Consider the following 21,755-nt stretch of genomic DNA (forward strand, 5'->3'; position numbering starts at 1 on the left):
CCCCGCCTGAAACGCTTGCTCCGCTGGCGAGACTGTGCGGATGCGCCCGGGAGACCTAACTGTAGTGTTTGGTGTTTTGTGAGAATGCCGATGATGTCATGGGCCGGTTCCCGTGGAGCGCGTAAGTGGGGCCGATACCCCTTCGCCGTCCCTGACGAGCGCAGACACTCGGCCTACATCAAGCATGACGTGAATTTGCTGGCGTTCAACTTAAGTCATGTTGAATTGAGCTATCAACTAAGATGGTGAATAACATACTTTTCCAAAAGTTGTACAGTGTGCAATACAGCACATAACGCGAGATAGAAGACATGTGCACCCAACATGTTATGGGTGCAGTCTCGGTCGCTTTGGCTCAGGCTATGAGGTCTTCGACCTGTCCACCACCGGATATTGATCGGTACCGAAAGTAGAGTTGAGCGACACCTGTCCCGAAATCTTACCGTTCTCCATGCGGATCCACGTGTCGACCACCTTCGCATCCAGCATATCCTCCTTGACGACGATCTGACGCGCGCCCCGTGTCCAATCAGTGTAGCCACCATAGCCTGAGTGACGATTGAAGCAGATGTTCAGCCCGTTGCCGTTGCTAGGAGAGTTGCCAGGGAGGTCTTTGGCCCATTTCATGCACCAGTCTACGCCATGGTCGTGACCCGAGAAAACGGCCAGGAGGTTTTCCGTCTCCACGAGCGCCTTCATGAAAGGAATGTCGGCTCCACCGTACTTGCAGTTGTTCCCAGTATGATCGCAAATATCGCCCTGGTTGCCTACACTCTCCTCGTTGATGCCTGGGTTCGCGGTCTTGGAACGCCCGTTATGTTGGAAAGAATCTGCAGCGTGTATCGGAATGTGCACGAAAGCCATGCTGGGAACCGCGCGGCCATATTGCTGGCGAAAGGCGTTGTTGGTATTGCGAAACCATTCGACAACCTGCAAGAATCAGTACGTTATGAATCCCTGTAACAAGAGTCTCATACCTTCTCGTCGACCCAATTCGGAACACCGACATCATCACCAGTGGGTTGATACTTCATGCCTCCTTTGCTGTCAAAGAACCACAACAGCATCTTCAGATCAGAAGCATCCGTAGAGCTGTACACTGGGGCGAAATAGCTGCTCCAGCCAACTTGATTGATATCGCCAGACACGGACTGCGTCGTGAAAGAGAGTTTCTTGCCATTGTTGCCCTTGACGTCCGACCACATGTGTTTGGACATGGCACTAGTGCTGCAAGTCTTGGAAGCATCATGATTGCCGAATGTTGCGCCGAAAGGCAGGTTGCGGGCGACGAGTGGAGCCACGATCTGATCGATCAACGGATTTGCGTCTTGAGGGGCCACCCACTCACAAGAGAGGAGATCGCCGTTGAGGACGACGAAGTCGGGCTGCTCGTTGTCGAGGACTGAGTTCATGACTCCGATGGTTTTGAAGTCTGCGAATGGACGGCCGCGCTGAGACTCAGCTACAAGTTGTTAGTATATACCGGTTTCAGGTTCATTCGACGTAGAGAGATGCGATGACTTACGCTCACCGAAGTGGAGATCACTGAAGACGGAAATCGACAATTGTCTATCCGCAGCGAATTGGATACCTGCATAGTAGGGCGCGGATCTGCTGTGAAGCACAGCGGCACTCACTGTTGAAGCCAGCAGCCAGATGAATTGGGTAAACTTCAAGGTAGCCATAACGGGCTAAGTGGGATGTTGTAAGTTGATGCACTTAGAGGCAGCAGGTAGTCGAGCCGAAGGTGAAGCAAGATCAGTGGAAGTGAGGGTGCATTGCAAGCAAAGGAAGCGAGACCAGAGTGAAAGACTTGCTCACGCAGATAGCGAGGGTGAGTGCAGGAAGGGGCGTGGGGGCCTACAACCCAATGGAGTCGAAGGTGAAGAGCGAGCGGCATCATGGGAAAGAGCTGATTGAACTCAACTCAGGTCTCGTTGATACTTTACGTTGTAACGTCGATGCCGCCTATCTCAGATGCGGCAGTCGTGTATGTTGTCTCTATTCCCCTACAATCTCCTCATCACGCAAAATCTAATGCCATTCCGACAGAAACACAAGGACAAACGGCCCCAATACCAGCCCACTGAAGAATGGGGCTATTTGAAGTGTGGAGGAAGGTAGGCAGGGAATGAACGGCCGGGGGTCCGCTCTGGACGGTCGCGCTAGCCAAGACTTCCCCACCAAAATTTCCAGACGCGAAGTTGGGGATCAGTCCTTCACCTCCGCCGCCATGAACGCCGAGGCTTATCTGCGCAAGCAAGGCTGGCAGGGCTCAGGTCACTCGCTCGACCAAACCGGCCGCGGCATCAAGAAGCCGCTTCTCATCGCCCACAAGAACGACCAGCTCGGACTCGGCAAGAAGAAGGCGGCGCATACGACAGACGACCAGTGGTGGTTGCGCGCATTTGACCAGAGTCTGCAGAGCATTGGTACAGGCAAGGACGTATGCAGTCATGCACCACTGCGCGCGATCAAACAGCTAATATCCCGCTCAGAGCACGCTTGACCAGATCCGCACCCAAGGCATCTATCGCGGAGGTCTCTATGGCTTCTTCGTAAAGGGCGAGATGATTGGAGGTACGATTGGAGAATCCTCAGCGACCACCACAGACGCATCGAATCCCGCTTCCGGCGCAAGCACGCCTCCCACATCCGCATCCGACACCGAAACGCCCGCGCCTACCAAGGGGAAAACCGACAAAAAGAAGAAGCGCAAGCGAGACGAGGGAGATGCCTCGGTTAGCAAAAAGGCGAAGAGCGACGCGGTCGAATCGAAGAATGAACAAAGCTCGGCGGCAGTCACGGGCAAAGACCTGAAGGCCGTAACGAAGAAGCTTGCGAAGCTGAAAACCGAAGAAAAAGCCGAGTACGAGACGCGCGCGAAAGCAAAGGGCCAGACACTCGAGCAATACGTCCTCCGTCGCATCCAGAAGAAGTCAGAAACGCGCGCTCCTAAGCCAGTAGAAAAAATCAAGGAGAAGAAATCGAAGTCGGATAAAAAGGAGAAGAAGAGCAAGAAGGCGCAATAACCACGAAGATACAATGGTGTAGATGGAGAGAACAGTAGACGATCACATCACTCTCAGGATCGGCGTGGGATGCCCGCAGCCTTTTCAGGGTGGACAAGCCCTCGAAGCGCATGCGGGAGCTGTGCAAAGAGCAGAAGTAAAAGGATCCTGGCTCGAGGGGCTATATGTCGCCGATCCATCTTCAATGAGCCGGGCGTGATCGTCAGGATAGATACCCAAGTCTGTAGGGGCCGCTGACGACTACCCCAGGGAACGTGGTCTGAATGCAAAATAAGGGCCACAACGAGAGCACCGGATCAGAGAATTGACCGGGAAGCGCAACGTTGTAGAGTCGGGATTTCTAGGCACATGCCATACGTGCGGAATACTGTATTATACCAATATTGCGATGTTGTTACAGACGAATATTATTCGATCACTCAAATAAACAACACCAACAGCATCCAGATCTTACATTTCACCATCATCTCATCCCCGCTATCATACACTGCTTCGTCTCACCAATACACACAAACAGCCCCATCGCAAAAATCGTCATCGTCAGTCGAGAAGGGAAAGAAAACCCACCAAACTCATCGACAAGACAAAAACCTACCAAAGACAGAAGTTTGTAAACAAATCACCTCGCCCAGCTAACTCAACCCGTCTTCCCACTCAGAATCCAGGGCCTCTTCTCCCAAAAATCGTCCTTGATGATATCCACGTGCTCCATCAGCACCATCGCCTTACTCCGCTTCTTCTTGTCTTTATCCCTCTGCGTACGACTCATGGGTACGGGCCATCCTTCGTTCGCCTGTTGAGGCGCAGTAGCTGCAGCCTTACTATTCGTTTCCGATTGTGGTTGTTTGCCTTTATCCGGCCTGGCCTTTGAAGAGTTGGACTTGGAGGGTTTGGGTGTGCTGGTGTCTTTGTTGCGACTGCTGGTGGACGGGCGACTGGTGGGAAAGGCTTGGGAACTTGGCCCTGCAGCGGATGTTGAGGATATTAGGGTGTGGAGATCGGGGCCTGAATGAGGGTATGGTAGGGTTGCTGATGTAGGCGCAGACTGTGTTGGTGTGGAAAAGGCGTGGAGTTCTGCAATACCTGGGTGGGAGATGTGGTCTTGCGTACCCCAGCCTTGACCCGCTCTGTTGTCTGAGTCGCTTGGCCTTCGCTGAGGCGACTCGCTGCCGTTGATAGCGTACTTGCTCCAGTCTTGCCATGGGCTGTTTCCCTTGACCTTCTCTCGCGTGCGCATCTCCTCTTCTGCGCTCATTGGCGGACTGGGCAGAGCCTTGTTCTTTTGGATCGGCGGGCTGACTTTGCGGGGCGGCGTCGATGTCGCATCTCCGGGGGTAACGATGCTCTCCTTCTCATCCAAAGTATCTCTCGTAGCTTTGAGTGTTGACGTTGATCGATGGACTGGTAAAGACAGCTTCCGCGGCTTGCTGTTGGCAGGAATGCTGGATATTCGCAGTGGTATAGACGGGGGCTTCACTGCAGGTGTGCTAGATGATGCAAAATATGAAGGCAGAGAAGGCTGGCTCGGCGATCGTTGTTTGATACGCGAAGGCTTCACTTGAGGTGGGTATGAATGTGTCAAAGAAGCAGAAGCGGAGTGGGAGAATCCATGGCTGGCCGCTGCAGTGGCATGGTGGCGGTAGCCTGCTATAGGAAAATCTGCAGGAAAATCGCCCTGTGGTGTCACTGGGGAGAAGTTGGTACGTGTTGTCGGATTCGGTTGGCTCAATGACATCGGAGGCTTGCTGCTTGGCTTCAATATTGGTGGGGACAGCGGCAAAGGCGTCAACGATGGTAGGTGTTGCTTGCCGTTCAATGAACCGTTGTTGTTCCAGGTGGCAGTTGTTGGCGGAGAAAGCGGCATGGACGAACCTGGCATATTACCCTCACCATCGGAGCCAATCGGATTGGACCTGAGTGGGTTGGGGAATGCTGATCTCGAAATCGTAGGTGGCGATGGCGGCGGTGATGGCGTTGATGTTGTGGAGAGAAAGGTAGGACGTCTGCATAGACCTGGATTCTCCATCATCTCCTTCTTATCCGGTAGATAAGGGATAGACCTCTCAATAGACTGTGATGCCTGGTGATTGGACGCTCGCTTTGGTGTTGGCTGAGCGATCGGTGGCGTTGGGAAGTCCGACAGCACGGGTGACGACAATTGCTCGGTCGGCGGGGTAGGGAAGAACTGTCACGGTCAGAAACGTGGGCGTGAATATTGATGTTGCTAAAGCATCTCTTACGTCTCGGTACAGCACCGTGCCTTTCTTGAAGCACTCTGGTTCGTTGTTGTAGTTGATTCCGAACTCCTTGAACAAGATCTCGTTCTTGTCGGATGACACTGTGCCTTTGAGTCTTTGCTCTGCTTCTCGCGCTCCCATGCCACCCTGCTGAACAAGGGTCCAGAAAGTGGTGTTGTACAGATTGTTGATATGACCTGCACGATGGTCAGATCCACTCTACGACCGACACCAAGAGCAAGCAAAAACTTCAGTCTAACAAGAAAAGGCAGGATGAAGATGATGCATCAAAATACTTACAATCGGCTTGCCGCCAGCTCATATAGTGTCGAAGGTTGATATCGCTTGGGTATAAGACCGCACGCCCATCGAAGGTCGGTAGGGGTGCTGTGAGTGGCTTATCCGGAAAGTATGTTGACCAAGAATACACATAGTAAGCAGTGAAAGTCGAGACAATCGTCGTAGTCAGTTTGCTAAACGGGGATCAGTTCTAGACGAATGACCACCGGAGGTGATAAAGTTGCACCAATAGGAGGATTCCCGTACCTGGCTCGTCGTTCGAATAAGGCGCAGTCCTTGTGAAAGACGAAACTGCGACCCACGTCAGCTAAGCCGCCCCGAAACATGCTGCCCCACCCCTGTGTATACCGCGCTGGGAACATTGGGCAGCTCGATGGAGGCATAATCAATCTCAAACACAACGTGCTCGAATAAAAGAATGCAACATACCTGTATTCGTCGCTGTTGCCAAATGCAAGGACAAGGTCGGGCAGTTCCTTCATGACCGCTACGGCGGCAGCATTCATGACATCAAGGCCATTCTTGTCGTTTGGCTTGAGGAACTCATATTTGGACGTGAACCTGTTCGCGCGTTGTTAACAATGGCCCTTGTTGGTGTACAATAGCCGAGATGTTGGCCTGGGGCAGCAATTCCGTTCATGCAACATGGTGACGGGTACCTGCATATCCCGGACCAAGAAAGTTTGCCACGGCGCAAGTGAGGGAGAGAGAATTGGTGAGCGTACTTGGAAAAGCCACGTCCGTCTATCCGTACTACAATCCAGGTGTTGGGAATTAGATTGTCGGGCTGCTCGAACCCGCGCACGTATTCGAATCTGGAGTCCGTTAGTTGAGGTCCGGTGAGCTTGTGCAGGCGGCCAGCTCTGGACGTTGGCGGCAGCTTCCCCACCCGCTCGAAAAGCTATTGATTACTCACTTGCTGTTCGCCATTTATGGCCTCTCTGCAGATAACAACCTTTCTGCCCCTGCACAGGCGCACGGCATAGTCTTTGAGCGATGAAAGACAAGAATTGACGGACGTCAGCGTGAGCTTGTTTGCTGCTCAGGAGTGCGTAAGTGTGGTTTTGAAGGCTGAGAGTCCGGGGCTTAGGCTAACCCGGTGTGCAGTACAGCAAAAGACGGTGTTTCAGGTTTGCAGATGTAATGCAGCTACCGCGACAAGCTTCTCGAGCCGACTGAAGCGCGGATAACGAGCGCGCAATTGGCACCCTCCGAACTGGCTATCATGCATTGCGTGGGTTACCCGCGGGTCGCAAAGTCTTTGAACATGGGATGAGTCCCCACACTCCGTTCCGGACGATCTCTGGCGCTCGGGCCAACGCCTTCCTCTCCAACAAAGCGACGCGCCCGCCGACACACGACCACCACCTTATCGCTTTCATGCACCAAGGGAAAGAGCTTCAGTGTACAAAGCAGAGTTGTACGCGTCCTTGCGCCAAGCCACTCTAGTATCTCCCCCTCATCGCACAGACAGACGCATGAAGCACTCGGACATGCGGCATCTCCCGACCCATACGTAGTTGCCGGAGCGGAGCGAGCGGTGAATGTGCTCAGACGCGTGCCTGTGCTTCTCGCAAATAACCGCCACGTGTGGCACCTGCTACGGGCTTCATGCTGGGAGGCATGGCGTAGCCTGACGCATACGGGACACCGGTTCTTTAGGAATCCAACTAAGGCCAGCCGCTACGCCATCTTCAAACAACAACACCATGCAATGTATACAGACACTACCGAAATCTTTCCGGATAGCTCCTATCCACCGGTTCTATAGCCTCTATCGCCACAGTATACGTCTCAGCCTCCGGAATCTGCAGCAGCGTCTTCGTCAAATCGCCGCGTTGAGCATTTAGGTTGTTGCCCAAAGATCTCTGGGGGTTCATACAGCAGCATGAACTCTGCACCCTTGTTTGTTCCTCCTGAGCTTTGTCCTCCTCCTTTAGCGATAGCCTAGCGAGAGTATTCTCCTGGTGGTGGTTACCAAAGTGCGTCAGCCACTCAGCGATCGGCATACTCATAATTACAATTAATTCCTAGCAGCACCAGGCATTACCACAAACAAAAAGCCGGGCCGGCGCATCAAAACATCAATTTCGGCCTTGTTATTCTCCGCTACTTACTGCAGGTCCCGTCCCGCACATCTCAACTTTGGATCGTCGGTCGATCTCATGTCTTGGCATATTTACGTCCCAAAGACAGCATGTGAAAAGGGCCGTTCTCACGGCTCGGCCAGAAACAAACGTAGTGGCCAAGACTTTTGATCTAATTCTTACACGACGGGTATTGGCGACGCTGGCGTCATAAGTCCATGACGGGGTTAATCTATGCTTGTTAGTATCGATTGTAGACGGCATACGATAGCTAGAAACAAGATTTTCTGATGAATCACCGCCAAACCTAACCTCAACGTCGAGATCTTCTTGTTCTCGCGCTCGTCTTGTAACGATCCGATTGCAACTACTTCGGGTGGTACGTTAGGTGGTTGTATATGTGATGACTCTGAGCTGGCATGTCTCAATCTACATCCACGGTACGGCGATGAGTCTTCGAAGTGACTCTGCGATGAGAACGTCGAAATCAAGATGAAGCATGTTGCAAGATTTTCATGTTTCTCGTGAGAATAAAGGGTTCACAAAACCATATCCTTGAAGTCCACTATTTCTGTGCATCGTGCGCCAACCCCACCGCTCTCCAAAAACCGATCTTCCTTGGCCTATCCTTGCACACCGCACTGCTAAATTGCCGATGAGACGTAATCTTCCGGCGTCAAGCACTGTCTTGTGATACCCCATGCGGCTAGACTTAGACTGGCTGGTGATGTTCCGTAAAATACTTTTGTGGCTGAAGTCTTGTTAGAACTCCATCAATCTGCATGTGTGCTACCAGGCGCTGAGTGCCTATCCCGATAGCAATGTGATATACACAGAAGTTGGTGCGCAGCTGTGGACCACAGGACAGGAACACATGATTCTCGTCCTTCCCGCAGCTTCAAATTAGGTACCCCAGGGACCGCTTCCAGGTGGGACACGAGACAATGTAGAGACTTCTAGACTCGACGATTGAGATGTCGAATGAATTAAGCAAAGTGCCAGAGAAATTCATTTCAAGGCACCAATGCATTAGATCGGAGGCCGAGGCCCGGTGTCGGCGGGTCGATGGATAAAGGTGCCAGTTGTGGCATCAAGGATTTCATCATCAACACCAAGTCGGTTGCTTTGAACGGCTTCTGCATGATGCGATCCTGTACAGCCTGTTAGCCTAGAAACGCTTTCGACAGTTATCATATACTTACTGCTCCAGCAGCAATAGCAGTATCGATCTGCTCTTTCCGAACGTTCGCCGTAACAGCAATCACAGGCAACCGTTCAGAAGACAGCACCCCCTGCCCCTCCTCCCTTTTCCGTATCTCGCGCATCGCACCAAGCCCATCAAGTACCGGCATCTCCAGATCCATCAACACGATGTCAAACGTTTCTCTCTCCAGTATCTCGAGCGCCTCCAGACCATGGTTCGCGACGGATACGTGGCATCCCGCTTTCTTAAGTTGTTTGCCGAGCACTTGCTGGTTGATGATATTGTCTTCCACCAAGAGTACGTGGAGTTGCCGCATTGCCGCTTCCTTATTGCCGGTTTGTTGAAAAATCTCTTTGAGGGTCCTGGGCTTCCATTCCACTCTTCGCGTCTTGACGTAGAATCCAAAAGTCGAACCTTGGCCCTGAACGGATGACACGCCTATTTCGCCGCCTTGCTTCTCAGTAAGCTCCTTTGAGATGAACAGACCCAGCCCACTGCCGCCGTATTTAACATGCGTCTTCACGTTCGCTTGGCGGAAGCGCTCGAATATCTTGTGAATTTCCTTCTCTTGCAAGCCAATTCCCGAGTCCTTGACGGTAAACGCAAGATAGATTTCTTCACCGGTGCCCCAATCTGGATTGCTTGTAACATCGCCGTCTTGCTTGCCCTCAGTAGCCCAGAACATGTCTTCCGGAAAGAGTTCACGGGGTCCCGAGGTGCTGGCGCCATAGCGAATGGAGAGGGCTGGCTCTTTTGATGGTTTGACGAACTTGATGGCATTCGTCAGTAGATTGATGAAGACTTGTGTCACGCGGGACGGATCCAGATGAAGGTGGTCAATGCCTAGACTCAAGAATGACGTGTCAGGTGTGACACTGTAAGAGATGTTGTGCGTCTTCATCTCAGCTTGGAAGATGTTGACGATGGATTCCACGAGCTTTGCGGGTTTGACTGCGACGGGCGTGATGGACAAGAGCATGGAGTCGAGCTTACTCAAAGTAAGTACATCGTCGATAATACGCTTCTGATGATTTGCACATTGCATGATGACGTTTGCGCTTTGTATGTTGTCATTGAGAGTATCGAGACACGGTACAGGCATATCGGCGAGCTGCGTCTGGCACTCGACAACCGCGTTGGCAATCGCATCTGCGCAATGTACAATGGCGCTCAATGGGTTCCGCATCTCGTGTGAAACTACGTCAATGAAGGCTTCCTGCTGTCTTTTTGCTTCTCTTGCTTCGGCGGCTAATCGAGCCTGGAAGGTCTGCGCCCAGCACAGCCTGCTAATGTCAGTCGTACAAGCCATTACGCTTCTCACGCTTCCATGCTCGTCGCGGTACGGGAAGGCCAGAACCTGGATCTGGGCGGGTTCGGGATCCCCGGTAGGAGGCGTGTACATGCGCTTCATGCGCAAGTCGGCTGTGACGTGGTCGGCGCCTCTAATCAGACGCTCCCAAACATCATCAGCTTTTAACCGATCATCCTCGTGATATGCGTCAAGAAAGGCAAGACCGATGGCATGTTCCGAAGGAGATTTCCCAGCTAGCTCATAGTAGTGATCGTTGGCCCAGAGCATATTACCGTCAAGAGATACATGGCACATGCCAACAGACGCGTGATCAATCAGATGGCGTAGCTTGAGATCACTGAAAGCCAGATCAGTCTCGAGCTGCTCTTGACGCTTCTTGGTGGATTCATTGTCCACGGCAGAAGATATGATACTTGACACCATGCGACCTAGGTCCCGGATAAATTGCGTGCATATATCGTCGTGGGGGCGAAATGGATTGGTGCCGAAGACGAGGTAGCCGAAAAGGCGTGTTCCGCTCATGATGGGCATTACGACAATCTTCTTGGAAGGCGCGCTCCAACCTCTCCACGAGGTAGCGAGAAATCGTTCATCATGCTCGATGACCATAGTGTCTATGCCAGCTCGTCGCAGATCTGGTATTAGTCCTTGCTCACTGTCGATAGTGGCTGTCTGGATGAGAAGGTCGTGCCCCTCGGGGAAACCAAATTGGCCGTGGAGTATCAACTTGTTCGAGCCTGGGGTTGTGTCCATTCGGTAGAGCATGGACATGGGCACATCGTTGGCGTTGGTTTCGAGCGTGGTGAGAATGTGAGAGCAGACTGCGTCGACACATTGTGAAGGCACGGAGGCGAGACTATTCAGGCAGGTGGTACGGCGGTCTGCGAGCTTCTGGCTTGTTACCTCGTAGCTAGTTGGGTCAGCTGTGTTTGGAAATAGGTCACTGGGAAACGCGTTTTCTAGCTTGGTTACTACACGTAACTCACGTTGTATTCATGAAGCCCTCGATAGCGCCTGGCATGCCGACTGGAACAAAGCCGCCAGAGAAGAAGGCCTCCTCTTGGTAGCCTCTGCGCTCGACAACCGTGGGCATGGCAGAGCTGTAATTGACTCCAGTGCCTGTCCGCTTGGCCTGTATGAAGTACTGGCTGATGGACGGCCAGAGATCGGGAAAGCCATCCTGGAAGAGGGAGCCCATAAGGTTGGGGTGAGCGCCCCCGGCCAAGGGAGCATAGGCCTCGTTGTATATGGCAGTGAGGTTGGAGATGTCTTCTCCCCACCAGAGGCAGGCTCCGCGCGAATCGGCCAGTACATAACTTGCGAACATGCGCAGCGTCGGGCTCCACGTGCTCAGTGGCCCCAGGCAGCTGCGCGACCAGTCCGTGGTGCGGAAGAAGGCGATATGGTCGGTCTGAGGAAGCGCCGCGGTCCAATCATCGTATACGCATTCATCGTCGGGGTTCATGGGAGGAGCGCCGAAGCCGTCTTCGTCGGGGGGAGGAGTGAGCATCTGCATGTAGCTGCCGGCGCAGAAGTGGCAGTCGCGAGGGAGACACAAAGTGGCTGCAGCATCTTCAAAAGGAATCGACGTTTGCGCAGGCAAGGCGCGGTCAGGACCCGGTTATCTTATTCCCATGCGATGCTTCGGTTTTGGCTGCGGCGGTGCTTCTTCGGCCAGTACTGGCGTCGATTGCATGTGGGCACGGGGCACAATCGAAGATGCATCTCGCACCTCCCCTCGCACATGCCGATCTGCCGAGATTCCCATCGCCTCGCCCCGGGCCACATGCCCTTTGAACCCATCCGCATGCCCTCGTACCAACCCTGGTACATCTACATCTCCCGAGACACTCTGTATGGGAGCAAACGAAATTCCAACCTCGCGCAGCAGCAAGACAGCCGCTGTTTGGCGGGGCAAACCTTCTCGTCCACAGGGCATTGCGACGCCACAAGCGGGTGATCCTTTTTCTTCATCGACCGATCACCGTCTTTTCGACATGGTAGAACAGGGGGGCGCTGTATCCGCCGTGTTTGCAGCCTCGCCGAATGCAGCTAGTTGCCCGTCGCTGCCCATCGCATTCACGCCCGATACTATTCCAGTACTGCAACCCACTCGCTCGTATCATGTCTGTCCAAACCGAGCGTGTCTGACTCACCTCGCCGCACTCTTTACCGGATGCAACAGAGATGCCAATTGCTGGTTGTATACGCAGGGATGCCTGTGTACTGCATTGCTCTGCTACCATGTTACGAATCAAACTGTAAGATTGATGAGAGCCTACTGCTGTCGGTCAACAAGAATTTCTCCTCTTTTCGAATATTACAAATGTCGACGTTTGGTGTCTCCAAGGTTATTTCTGCTCCACTAGCGGTTTGTAAGCGTTACGTCATTTCGTCGAGATAGCCGTTGAGTGGTTACTCGCTCAATCGCCCAACCAGACATTACGAAGCATGTCAAGATTGATCTCTAGCACCGCTCGATATAGGCCTGAGATACAAAACACATTTTCATGTAGGAACAAAACTCTATCGGTTACACATTCATACTGAGCCTCACTTTCCACAATGTCTGTCCTTATCACGGGAGCCTCTGGGTATCTTGGTGGCTCGCTGCTTGCGGCACTACACAACGCCGTACTCACTGAGCACAAAGACATATATGCTCTCGTCAGATCTCCAGACCAAGCGGAAGCGGTGAAGAAGTATGGCGCGCGCCCTCTCACTCTCAATTTACAAGATGAAGAGAGTGTGATCAAGAGCATCGTCGATGCGCAGATATCCGTCATATTCTTCCTCGTTGACGCTATGAACTCCGATATGCAGGTTCCCATGATAAAAGCCCTCGCAGAAGTCCAGAAGCAAACTGGACGCGAAGTCCACTTTTTGCACACCAGTGGCGCAAAGATCTTCAGCGAACATGCGGGGATGCCTATCGATCGACCACTTCCCGATACAGATGATGATCTGTACAAACTACAAAAGAGCTCCAAAGCTCCTCATCGACTCTTAACGCAGGTATGAGGCAACTAGCGTGTACGCGGTCCAAAGTCCAATCTCTCTTACTGAAATGACCTCAGGCGACGAACACGAACAATGTCATCATTGAAACGGCGGAGAAACATGGAGTTCGCAGCTACATCTTCATTCCATGTATCGTGTACGGCGAAGGCAAAGGTTTTGGTAACAAAATCTCGATCCAAACCACAGCTGTGGTCAAAGCCGCGAAGGGGGCCGGCGCCGTGTACGATGTCAATCCGGAGGGTTGGGTAGGTGTTATTGAATAGTCACCAAGTCAACCACTCGCATGCTGACGATGTACTCAGACTTGGCCCGTATGTCATATCGACGACAACTCGAAACTGTACGTGAAACTGCTGAAGAGTATCCTACGCGACGAGAATCCAGGATATGGCGAGAATGGGTACTATCTTGCTTCCTCCGGAAGTGTAGCCTGGTACGAAATATACACCGCAATGGCGAAAGCGCTTGCGAAGCGTGGTATTATCGGCAGTCCTGAAGTCAAGAAAGCGGATGAAGCAGCGCTAGATAAGATGGCGCAGGCCTTGAGTTGCCCAAAAGAGCTTGTTGCAGTTCAGCTGGGTGGAAAGTAAGTCTACTTATATGCTCACAAGGATAGACCAGAGGTTGACACCAGACACAGATGCACACTTGAAGCGAAGAGGGGCTATAGCTTAGCTTGGAGACCAGACCATGAGCCGAAGCACATCTTGGAGGCGGCAGATGCAGAGGTAGAGCTTATCTTAAAGCATATATGAGCAGTGAGCAGTATAGTAATAGGCATTGCGGCACCTCATTCAAAGGAAAAACTGAACAGGTCTGCAGACTACATCAAGTCAAAGGCGTGCAAAGTAGGTGACACAACGTCAACGTAGACTGCGGAGTATCCAGTCTTTTCCTAGGCTGGCCTGGCGGCATGGTATAGCTTCGAATTGTAGCTGCCTTTTCCATATGTGATAACCTGGAAGTTTCAATGTGCCAAAGAACAAGAGGACAAGCCAATGAAAGATCCGCAATTAGTGTTCCAGCAAAGCTCTTTTTCTCCCATACTCAAGTTCTGAGTTGTTCGTCTCCATCCACACTAACTCATGCCCTTTCTCCACCAGACGAAGATGCCGATCCCATAATAATGTCCAACTCTGCCTTTGTATACCTCCGTTGCGGCTGCTGCAAAGCACAATTAGCACCATCACCCTAACATGCTCCCTCAACAACTTACCTCCACGAATTTCGGTCCATCGTACTCGCGTAATAGCTCAACGTACTCCATCAAAGGCCGCATGATCGAGGCATCAGCATTCAACGCTGGACCACTGAGCGCAATATCCAGGTCATATGCCAAAACGACGACTGGACCGCGAAACGGCAGTCCAAGGCTCTTGTTCTCGAAGAGTGCACGCTCTCCCTTCACATTCATGTCGTAATTGATCTGGATGAAATACGGAAAGTAGCGGTTGTGGAATGATAGTTTCTTGATCTCCTGGGCCGGCACACCGGGGAAATGGTAGTCAAGGCCGCTTACCGTACCTTCCTCGTCGAACGCCAGAACGGAGAAGATAGGTTTGGCTGAATTGGCGGGGAAGTGTAAAACGCGCCGCATGTTTTTGCCAATGGGTTGTTTGATGGCTTTGGCGTAGGGCTTGCAGGCGAGCTTGTGGCTGGAGAGCCAGTCGCGTTCTTGACAGGCTGGCGAGCAGTAGAGCATGTTTTTGCACTGGCCACATATCTTCTTCGCACCAGGAGTACGACAGGAAGCGCAATGATCTACAACAGCAGTGGGTAGAGGAGGGACCGGGATGTAGTCTTCGAGCATCAACGGATAGCCAAAGTCCTGAGGTGTGTATGGTGTAGTTGAGGACATGGCGAGCGGCTGTAGATTGAAGAGTATCGGAGCGATATCAGGAATGGATTATAATTAGAGAATGTACCCCCAGAAGGAAATAGAGAGCTCAGCAAGCGAGCTATGAGCTTAGAAGATATACTAGCATTAGTCGTACGGCATATGAATGAGGTCGCATGACGTCTATCTCACCGCAAATGACATACTGCCTTTACCTGAGAGCCTTGATCAAGTACCCAGGTAATTTCAGTATGGGCGGTAAAGCCACTGCGATGGATGAAAGAAGACATCGAAATCCACACCGCCAAACACGCCAATCGCCGGAAATAGGTCGCACTCGCCCCTCAAACCAGTGTTGCCCCCCTCGCTTCGTACGTCGAGCTCCTCGTTGCCATCCCAGCCACCTTCCTTTACTCCATTACGCGTGAAAAACACGTCGATATCTAACATCCTTCCCTGTTGCGACTGCTCGTATGATGGTGGGTTGCGCGGAACCGAGAAGGTAATACCAATACCCACAGTATCACCGGGCTTGAAAGCCGAGGTGAAGTCGATACCACCCCATGCATCGTTAACGTACTTTCTTCCATCATCTCCATGCACTCCAAGACTGGCACGTTCCCAGCCTGGGAGACGGAACGTAGGATAAGGCGGCGCAACGAAGCCTATCGCGATGCCGGCGTCTGCTTCCGAGAAGGAGAAGCCACCGCGACCAATTCCAAGGACTTTGAGTTCAAAGTAGACAGTCTTGGAGCGTTGTGTGTTGAGCGGTGAGTCCCAAAACACGCTGTACATGGGTAAATTTGTAAGGATACTCGAATCCCTGCAGTTCGCGTGGGTGCGACAACGCCAGTGGCCTGCTTGAGGTTGAGGGAGTAAGTCTCCCAGGTAGGATGGCGCTTTCAGCAGAGCAAGCTGCCCATTCTGGATCGCAGCATGAGTGCTAGGCTGCAAGTTCTGCGGTGGCCACAAAGGATTCATGTTGGTCCAAGCCAAGGCACGATCGCCATCTTCAGTAGATGCATTAGCAGTGGGAGAACTATCGTAGCCCATCGACGGTGGTGGAGGTAGAAGCGAAGTGTCAGGTACGACTGTCCAGTCGTGGTATGGCGGAGGATCCCAGCTAGGAGGGGGTTGCTGTGGATACGAAGGAGGTGGTCCTGCTGGGGGTGCGTAACCTGAAAACTCTTGTTTAGGTGGAGGCCCTGGAGGAGCAGTATAAGAAGACGACCCGTGGCTCGGTGGAGGACCTGGTGGAGCGGAGTACCCAGACGAGGATGAAGCTTGGTTCGGCGGCGGGCCAGGCGGTGCTTGATACTTCTCCGTCGGCGCTATATTATGCTGTTGGTCTTGGGGTGAGCTGTAGTAAGGGTTGTTTGAATGCAGGTCGTGTTGATCTGTCCCATATGACGGCCTTGAAGAGCTGTCGTCGCCCTTTATCTTGTCCTTGAACTTCTTGAACATGGTGGGGCTGGAAACTCAGAGCAATGCCGAAAAATGCCCTACCCTAATTTGTGGTATAAGTAGAAGGTAGTCGAGAAAATGCTGATCAGGGGTGTGTAGTATTGTTGAGTCACATACTAGGAAAGCGGGCGCACTTGAATGATGATGTAGCGAAGGTGGCCGGTTGTGGCTGTGCACGCGCAACAAACCCCGGGTTGATTGTCACCTACCCGTCTACGTCATCGTTGGTGGCTTGGCAGGGTCCTTGAAGCCTAAACCCCGGCCACAATCAATGATGCCCGTGTCGCGCTCCAACAAACGCGCGATTTCAACGCGATGGAAGTCTGGCAACCAGACCGTTCAGTCACGCATCCCTCGCATACCTTCCAGCCACAGCCTTGCCGCGGACCCTTCCTTCTATGAACTTCACGGGGACCTCGACTTCCACATCTCTCAACCAATCGCCCATACCTAAAGATCGGTGTACGAAGTCAGTGTTTGTCTCACATGCAGTTCGTACATCGGCAATTACTCACCTTTCGCGAACGCATCCAGCCTGCTACTTCCGCTAACGCCTCTGCCTAACACCCCATAAACCACGAAATGTACCGCCATGATACCTTCGAACTCCACCCTTTCCATGAAAAAGCTGTCGTTCCAGCTCTCCCCAAACATATCCTTGAGTTTGGGCATGGTGAGGAAGCTGCGGAGCCAGTCCCAGCTTTCGGCATACAGGGGTGATGACTGTGGGTAGGAGGAAGGTAGGCTTGTGGGTATAAAGAAGCCAATGTTTGCATTTCCACCTTTGTCGCCTGAGCGGGCGAGCACGATGTCTCCCAGCCGCGCACGCGTCATTGGGCCAAAAGAACGAAGATCCACGGGACTCGCAGTTTCATAGCTTTCGCGCCTCCCAATCTCTTCCGACAGCGCTGGCGGCGTGGTCGTCAACGTCCTTGTCTCGCCAGCTTCGAGAAGATTGATCGCCGTCTTTAGCTTGCTTTGCGGCCAAATCGCTGGATAGAAGCTCAAGTACGGTTTCGGTATCGCCGTACGATGGTCCATCGTACTATGGAAGCCAGAGTAGTGCTGCATCGCAAAGTCTGCCAGTAGACTCGCTAGACCCAGGTTCACGTTTGGATCGCCGCTCTCCGCGAAGATTCGACAATACGATGTACTTCTGAGCTGGCTCTTCGGGTCGGTCTCCGGCATGCCTATGCGCTGGAATTCCAAGATGTCGAATCTGTCCAGTATGCCTTTCTGCTTCAGGCCAAACTTGATCATGCGTTCCCAGAGATCGAATTTCTCAGCCGTGGCATACCCGGTTGCGTTGACGACAATCTCGGATTGGTAACCTGCATGATAGAAGATTGCGAGCTTCGTGGTGGGTGGGGGTGGTTTGCCTTTGACGCCCCACAGACGAACTCTTTCTAATTGTTAGCGAGATTGCTCCTGCCAGCATGACATTTAAGTGAAGGAGATTCGAGCGTACCTGTTCTTGCCTCCAGCTTTGACCTGAACCTCATCCAAGATAGCCTTGACATCGCTATTCAGGTACACGTTGCCCTGAAGCTCATATAGAAACTGACATTTGACAGTGTCTTCTGTGACAAAACCCTTCCTAGCTTCGTGCTTCGTGATCACACATGTTCCGTCCTTTTCGACCTCTGCGATGCCGAAAGTGATGTCGTACAGGTCATCCAGCGGATACTCGTAGAAGCCCGCGAAATTCGAGCCTGTTACATAGCCACTGCATTCGATGAGATGACCCGCAATAAGGGCTCCTGCAAGTGCGTCGAAGTCGGTGTCACGCCACGAGTACCAGTACCATGCAGCACCGATTACGGGGCTGGCGTCCGCAACGCGACCCGCGATGATAATGTCTGCGCCTTCTTCGAGACCTTTGACGATTTCGCGGGCGCCGAGGTAGACGTTCGCACTGACGATTGGTTTGTCGCTTTTCAGGACGTCGAGCGTGTGATCCGCGACCGTTACCTCGCTGTTGTCAGAATCTAGATGCGGCGGTAAACCTTTCTCTTTGATATCCTTCATTTCGTCCATTAGGTTGTCACCAGACACATACGCAACCTTCAGATCATATCCTTTGCTTAAGACCTGCTCGTCTGTCAATTAACTAGACCATGTAGCGACTACATCGATGAGACGAGACTCACGAGTTCATGCACCTTCTCTGCCAACCCCTTCGGATTGTGCGCACCACCATTGATAACGACTTTGATCCTCTTCTCATTCAACAGGTCGATCGTCTGCTCGATGCCATCCCAAGCTGTTTTCTCCCATCCAGGATGCTTGCCCGCTGCATGTGCCTGGGCATTTTCCGCGATGTTGACTTCGGCAAGATAGTCTCCTGTAATAAAGTCTACATCTCCTAGCTCTGCTTGGTAGAGCATGTGATATCCGGGATCCCCTTGCATTCGTCAGACTGGTATGACATAGGGAAGGCTGGTATCACCTTTGTAGCCTGAGCAGTTTGCTATCCTCACTGGACGGCTTCCGCGCTGCGCTGTCCATCTCGTGCTGTAGGCTGACGATGCCATAGCTACTGCTTCAAAGATGACAGTCGACAAAGGGCTTGTGGTGAGATATTATGTGTATTCTGGGATTAGATTGCTAACGCATGCGCATGCGCGTAAAGCAGAGTTGCATTATCGCGATACAGCCGCAACTTAAATCATCCCACCAAACTTCCAATCACGAACACCTCCACATCAGACTGCTATTTCAACAGACCTGATCCTCTTCTTGCGTAACGTGTATCCAGATTGCGGGGTGATACCCCACCTTGTCGGGTAGATTGAGCTAGTCGACTTACTCGCCCGAGGGCCGAAAACGAATTGCCGTCCATCTACCATGATCGGCAGTGCTTGAGTAAGACCGGTGACAACTAGGACGATGGAGCTGATGCGCCGATTGGCGTTGCTGGCACCATGTTACAAGGCGACCAAGTAGCTAATGGGGTCGAGTGGGACGTGTTTCGGACAGCACAAACGATAAAGCCCATGCTACCCGCGTCTCGAAGCCACACTCTCAGTTCTCTCAAGTCGAAGTCAAGGCTCTACAACTATTAGAAATGTCAAATACTATGACGAACGGTCATACGAACGGCACGAATGGTAGCCACAAGGACTACTCTGTCCCCCGCGAAACCCAACACATCTTCGAAAAGGGCATATTAAGCAATCCCCTCATTGCTCCAACATTACCCATCGACATCGCAGAATGCGCAAAGACAGTCCAGTTCAAAGGCAGCGATAAGCCCAGTATACCCATCAACTGGCGCTTCGCCGAAAGCATCTCGGCACTCAAGGGGCTGGAAGCCGCCATGATCAACGTCCTTCTGAAGCAGAAATATGGACTGGAACCCCAAGAAGCTGTCATAGATACGTAAGTTGAAATATCCGAGCTTCCACGTTAATCAAGAAAAGACCGAACAGGCCTGCAGCCTACATTAGCATGGAAACCTACAAGATAGGTGACCTAGCGTTAATGTAGGCTGCAGGCCTGTTTAGTTTTTTTCTTGTATAAGGTGCTTCTGTTGTTACGAGTTGTAGCCATTGAGTAGCTAACGCGTGTCGGTGAAGCGACCATGCGCAACTCTTCTTCATGTCGATCCTATTGAACGTCATCGATCCCGATGGCGAACACATCGAGTTCTTGACCAAACCATTCGCGAGTGGATCGGACGCATACAACAGATATTTCAAGAACTGCGATCTGCATGATACTAGTAGGACTCCGTATCGCGTGGCGGCTACGAACATCTACCGGTGCGAAGATGGAAGGTACTTCCATTTACATGGCTCCATGAACCCTGAACCCACACAAGAGAGTGTTGGGTTACCGCATGATATGGACTTGGCTGAGTCGGAGGATCCATGGAAACCGTACGAAGAGAAGCTAGCAAGCATTGAATCTGACGAGATGCAAAGGTTGGCATCGGACGTCTACAAGCAAGCTGGTACCATCTGCTGGACAACCGAGGAGTTCAAGAATAGCGAACATGGAAAAGCGAACGCCCATGTAGGCCTCTACGAGATTCACGACGTCAAGAACCAGAAACAGCCAGCGTGTTGGTGGCCAAATAGTTCGGAGACAGGTGTAAAGAGGCCACTCGCAGGTCTCAAAGTCGTCGACCTGACCCGCGTAATTGCTGCTCCAGCTCTAACCCGAGGCCTTGCCGAACTGGGTGCTTCGGTGATGCGAGTAACAGCTGAGCACGTTACTGACATGTCCATGCTACACGTCGATCTCAGCTGGGGAAAGTGGAACTCGCATCTAGATTTCCGGAATGAAGAGGATAGAGAGAAGCTGCGCGCTTTAGTCCGAGAAGCCGACGTCGTCGTACAAGGCTATCGGCCTGGCGTGTTGGAAAAATATGGTTTCTCTCCTGAGGGCCTACTCGACCTGACGAAAGATCGAGAGCGAGGTCTCATTGTTGTGCGGGAGAACTGCTATGGCTGGTATGGTCCCTGGTCGTATCGCAGCGGGTGGCAACAAATCTCTGACGCGTGCTGTGGCGTATCGATGGAGTTTGGACGAGCCATGGGCAATGACGAGCCTGTGACACCAGTTTTCCCCAACAGCGACTTCTGCACTGGTACTTCTGGCGTCATCGCCGTCTTGAACGCGATAATTCGAAGGGGTACTGAAGGCGGCTCCTACAAAGTCGATGTAAGTCAGCTCCACCGTTCGGTAGCGTTGTGGACACTAACTTCTACAGATTGCCTTGAACTACTACTCCCAATGGTTGGTAAACAGCGTCGGCACCTACCCTACAGATGTCTGGGAAGATGTCTGGACACGCAATGGCCGCCAAGTATTCCGCCATTACCACAACATGCAGTATACGTTGCCGCGCTACATGAAGATGCTATTCGAGAACTCAGGATCCGTGCTCTTCAAACCCGATTTCTTCGAGATGCGACACGCGGGCGCGATCGGCAAAGACGTAAAGGGAGTCAAGCCCATTATCCAATACCCACAAGGGAAGGTGGAGTTGGGATATAATGTAGGGACGCGAGGAAATGGTGTCGATAAGCCAGTGTGGCCAAAGAGCCTGATGACCGAGGTTGTCGCGTAATCCTTGGATGTCATCTTTTTGGCAAGGGCGAGGAGATAACTAGAAGGGACGTATCAAGGCATGACTATTTGTTGAACGGAATTTGTCGCGAAATTTGATCCTGCTGTGTTCAAGTGAAGAGGCGAAGAAGGGAACCTTGGAAGTGAGCTGCCGCTGGGAAAGCGCGCTAGTCGACGCGTCTTCA

At 52.3% G+C, this 21,755-nt stretch overlaps 9 protein-coding genes across 9 annotated transcripts; 3 read left to right on the forward strand and 6 right to left on the reverse strand.

Moving 5' to 3' along the window:
* Positions 1 to 360: 360 nt before the first annotated feature.
* J4E90_004100 (uncharacterized protein) lies at positions 361 to 1,685 on the reverse strand (the record flags this gene model as incomplete). The annotated part of the gene is made up of 3 exons (XM_051433666.1): positions 361 to 930; positions 978 to 1,462; positions 1,526 to 1,685. 3 exons carry the CDS (start codon positions 1,683 to 1,685, stop codon positions 361 to 363), a joined length of 1,215 nt encoding a protein of 404 aa, XP_051292184.1.
* Positions 1,686 to 2,233: 548 nt separating this feature from the next.
* Positions 2,234 to 3,032, forward strand: J4E90_004101 (uncharacterized protein; the record flags this gene model as incomplete). Its single annotated transcript, XM_051433667.1, has 2 exons — positions 2,234 to 2,446; positions 2,499 to 3,032. The coding sequence occupies 2 exons, from the start codon at positions 2,234 to 2,236 to the stop codon at positions 3,030 to 3,032; spliced, it is 747 nt and encodes a 248-aa protein (XP_051292185.1).
* A 637-nt stretch (positions 3,033 to 3,669) lies between these two features.
* J4E90_004102 (uncharacterized protein) lies at positions 3,670 to 6,499 on the reverse strand (the record flags this gene model as incomplete). The annotated part of the gene is made up of 7 exons (XM_051433668.1): positions 3,670 to 4,508; positions 4,905 to 5,217; positions 5,273 to 5,466; positions 5,816 to 5,844; positions 5,999 to 6,130; positions 6,295 to 6,384; positions 6,486 to 6,499. The coding sequence occupies 7 exons, from the start codon at positions 6,497 to 6,499 to the stop codon at positions 3,670 to 3,672; spliced, it is 1,611 nt and encodes a 536-aa protein (XP_051292186.1).
* A 2,170-nt stretch (positions 6,500 to 8,669) lies between these two features.
* J4E90_004103 (uncharacterized protein) lies at positions 8,670 to 11,688 on the reverse strand (the record flags this gene model as incomplete). The annotated part of the gene is made up of 3 exons (XM_051433669.1): positions 8,670 to 8,807; positions 8,859 to 11,082; positions 11,159 to 11,688. The coding sequence occupies 3 exons, from the start codon at positions 11,686 to 11,688 to the stop codon at positions 8,670 to 8,672; spliced, it is 2,892 nt and encodes a 963-aa protein (XP_051292187.1).
* Positions 11,689 to 12,737: 1,049 nt separating this feature from the next.
* On the forward strand, positions 12,738 to 13,783 carry J4E90_004104 (uncharacterized protein; the record flags this gene model as incomplete). The annotated part of the gene is made up of 3 exons (XM_051433670.1): positions 12,738 to 13,138; positions 13,306 to 13,438; positions 13,496 to 13,783. 3 exons carry the CDS (start codon positions 12,738 to 12,740, stop codon positions 13,781 to 13,783), a joined length of 822 nt encoding a protein of 273 aa, XP_051292188.1.
* Positions 13,784 to 14,276: 493 nt separating this feature from the next.
* Positions 14,277 to 14,895, reverse strand: J4E90_004105 (uncharacterized protein; the record flags this gene model as incomplete). Its single annotated transcript, XM_051433671.1, has 2 exons — positions 14,277 to 14,357; positions 14,410 to 14,895. The coding sequence occupies 2 exons, from the start codon at positions 14,893 to 14,895 to the stop codon at positions 14,277 to 14,279; spliced, it is 567 nt and encodes a 188-aa protein (XP_051292189.1).
* A 381-nt stretch (positions 14,896 to 15,276) lies between these two features.
* On the reverse strand, positions 15,277 to 16,494 carry J4E90_004106 (uncharacterized protein; the record flags this gene model as incomplete). The annotated part of the gene is made up of 1 exon (XM_051433672.1): positions 15,277 to 16,494. The coding sequence occupies one exon, from the start codon at positions 16,492 to 16,494 to the stop codon at positions 15,277 to 15,279; it is 1,218 nt and encodes a 405-aa protein (XP_051292190.1).
* Positions 16,495 to 16,837: 343 nt separating this feature from the next.
* On the reverse strand, positions 16,838 to 18,881 carry J4E90_004107 (uncharacterized protein; the record flags this gene model as incomplete). The annotated part of the gene is made up of 4 exons (XM_051433673.1): positions 16,838 to 16,944; positions 17,010 to 17,896; positions 17,963 to 18,585; positions 18,645 to 18,881. The coding sequence occupies 4 exons, from the start codon at positions 18,879 to 18,881 to the stop codon at positions 16,838 to 16,840; spliced, it is 1,854 nt and encodes a 617-aa protein (XP_051292191.1).
* Positions 18,882 to 19,561: 680 nt separating this feature from the next.
* J4E90_004108 (uncharacterized protein) lies at positions 19,562 to 21,571 on the forward strand (the record flags this gene model as incomplete). The annotated part of the gene is made up of 3 exons (XM_051433674.1): positions 19,562 to 19,875; positions 20,073 to 21,162; positions 21,212 to 21,571. 3 exons carry the CDS (start codon positions 19,562 to 19,564, stop codon positions 21,569 to 21,571), a joined length of 1,764 nt encoding a protein of 587 aa, XP_051292192.1.
* Positions 21,572 to 21,755: the final 184 nt, after the last annotated feature.

Source organism: Alternaria incomplexa, assembly GCF_024043165.1.
Source record: "Alternaria incomplexa strain BMP 0042 chromosome Unknown scaffold_5, whole genome shotgun sequence".
NCBI classification, from domain to species: Eukaryota; Fungi; Ascomycota; class Dothideomycetes; order Pleosporales; family Pleosporaceae; genus Alternaria; species Alternaria incomplexa.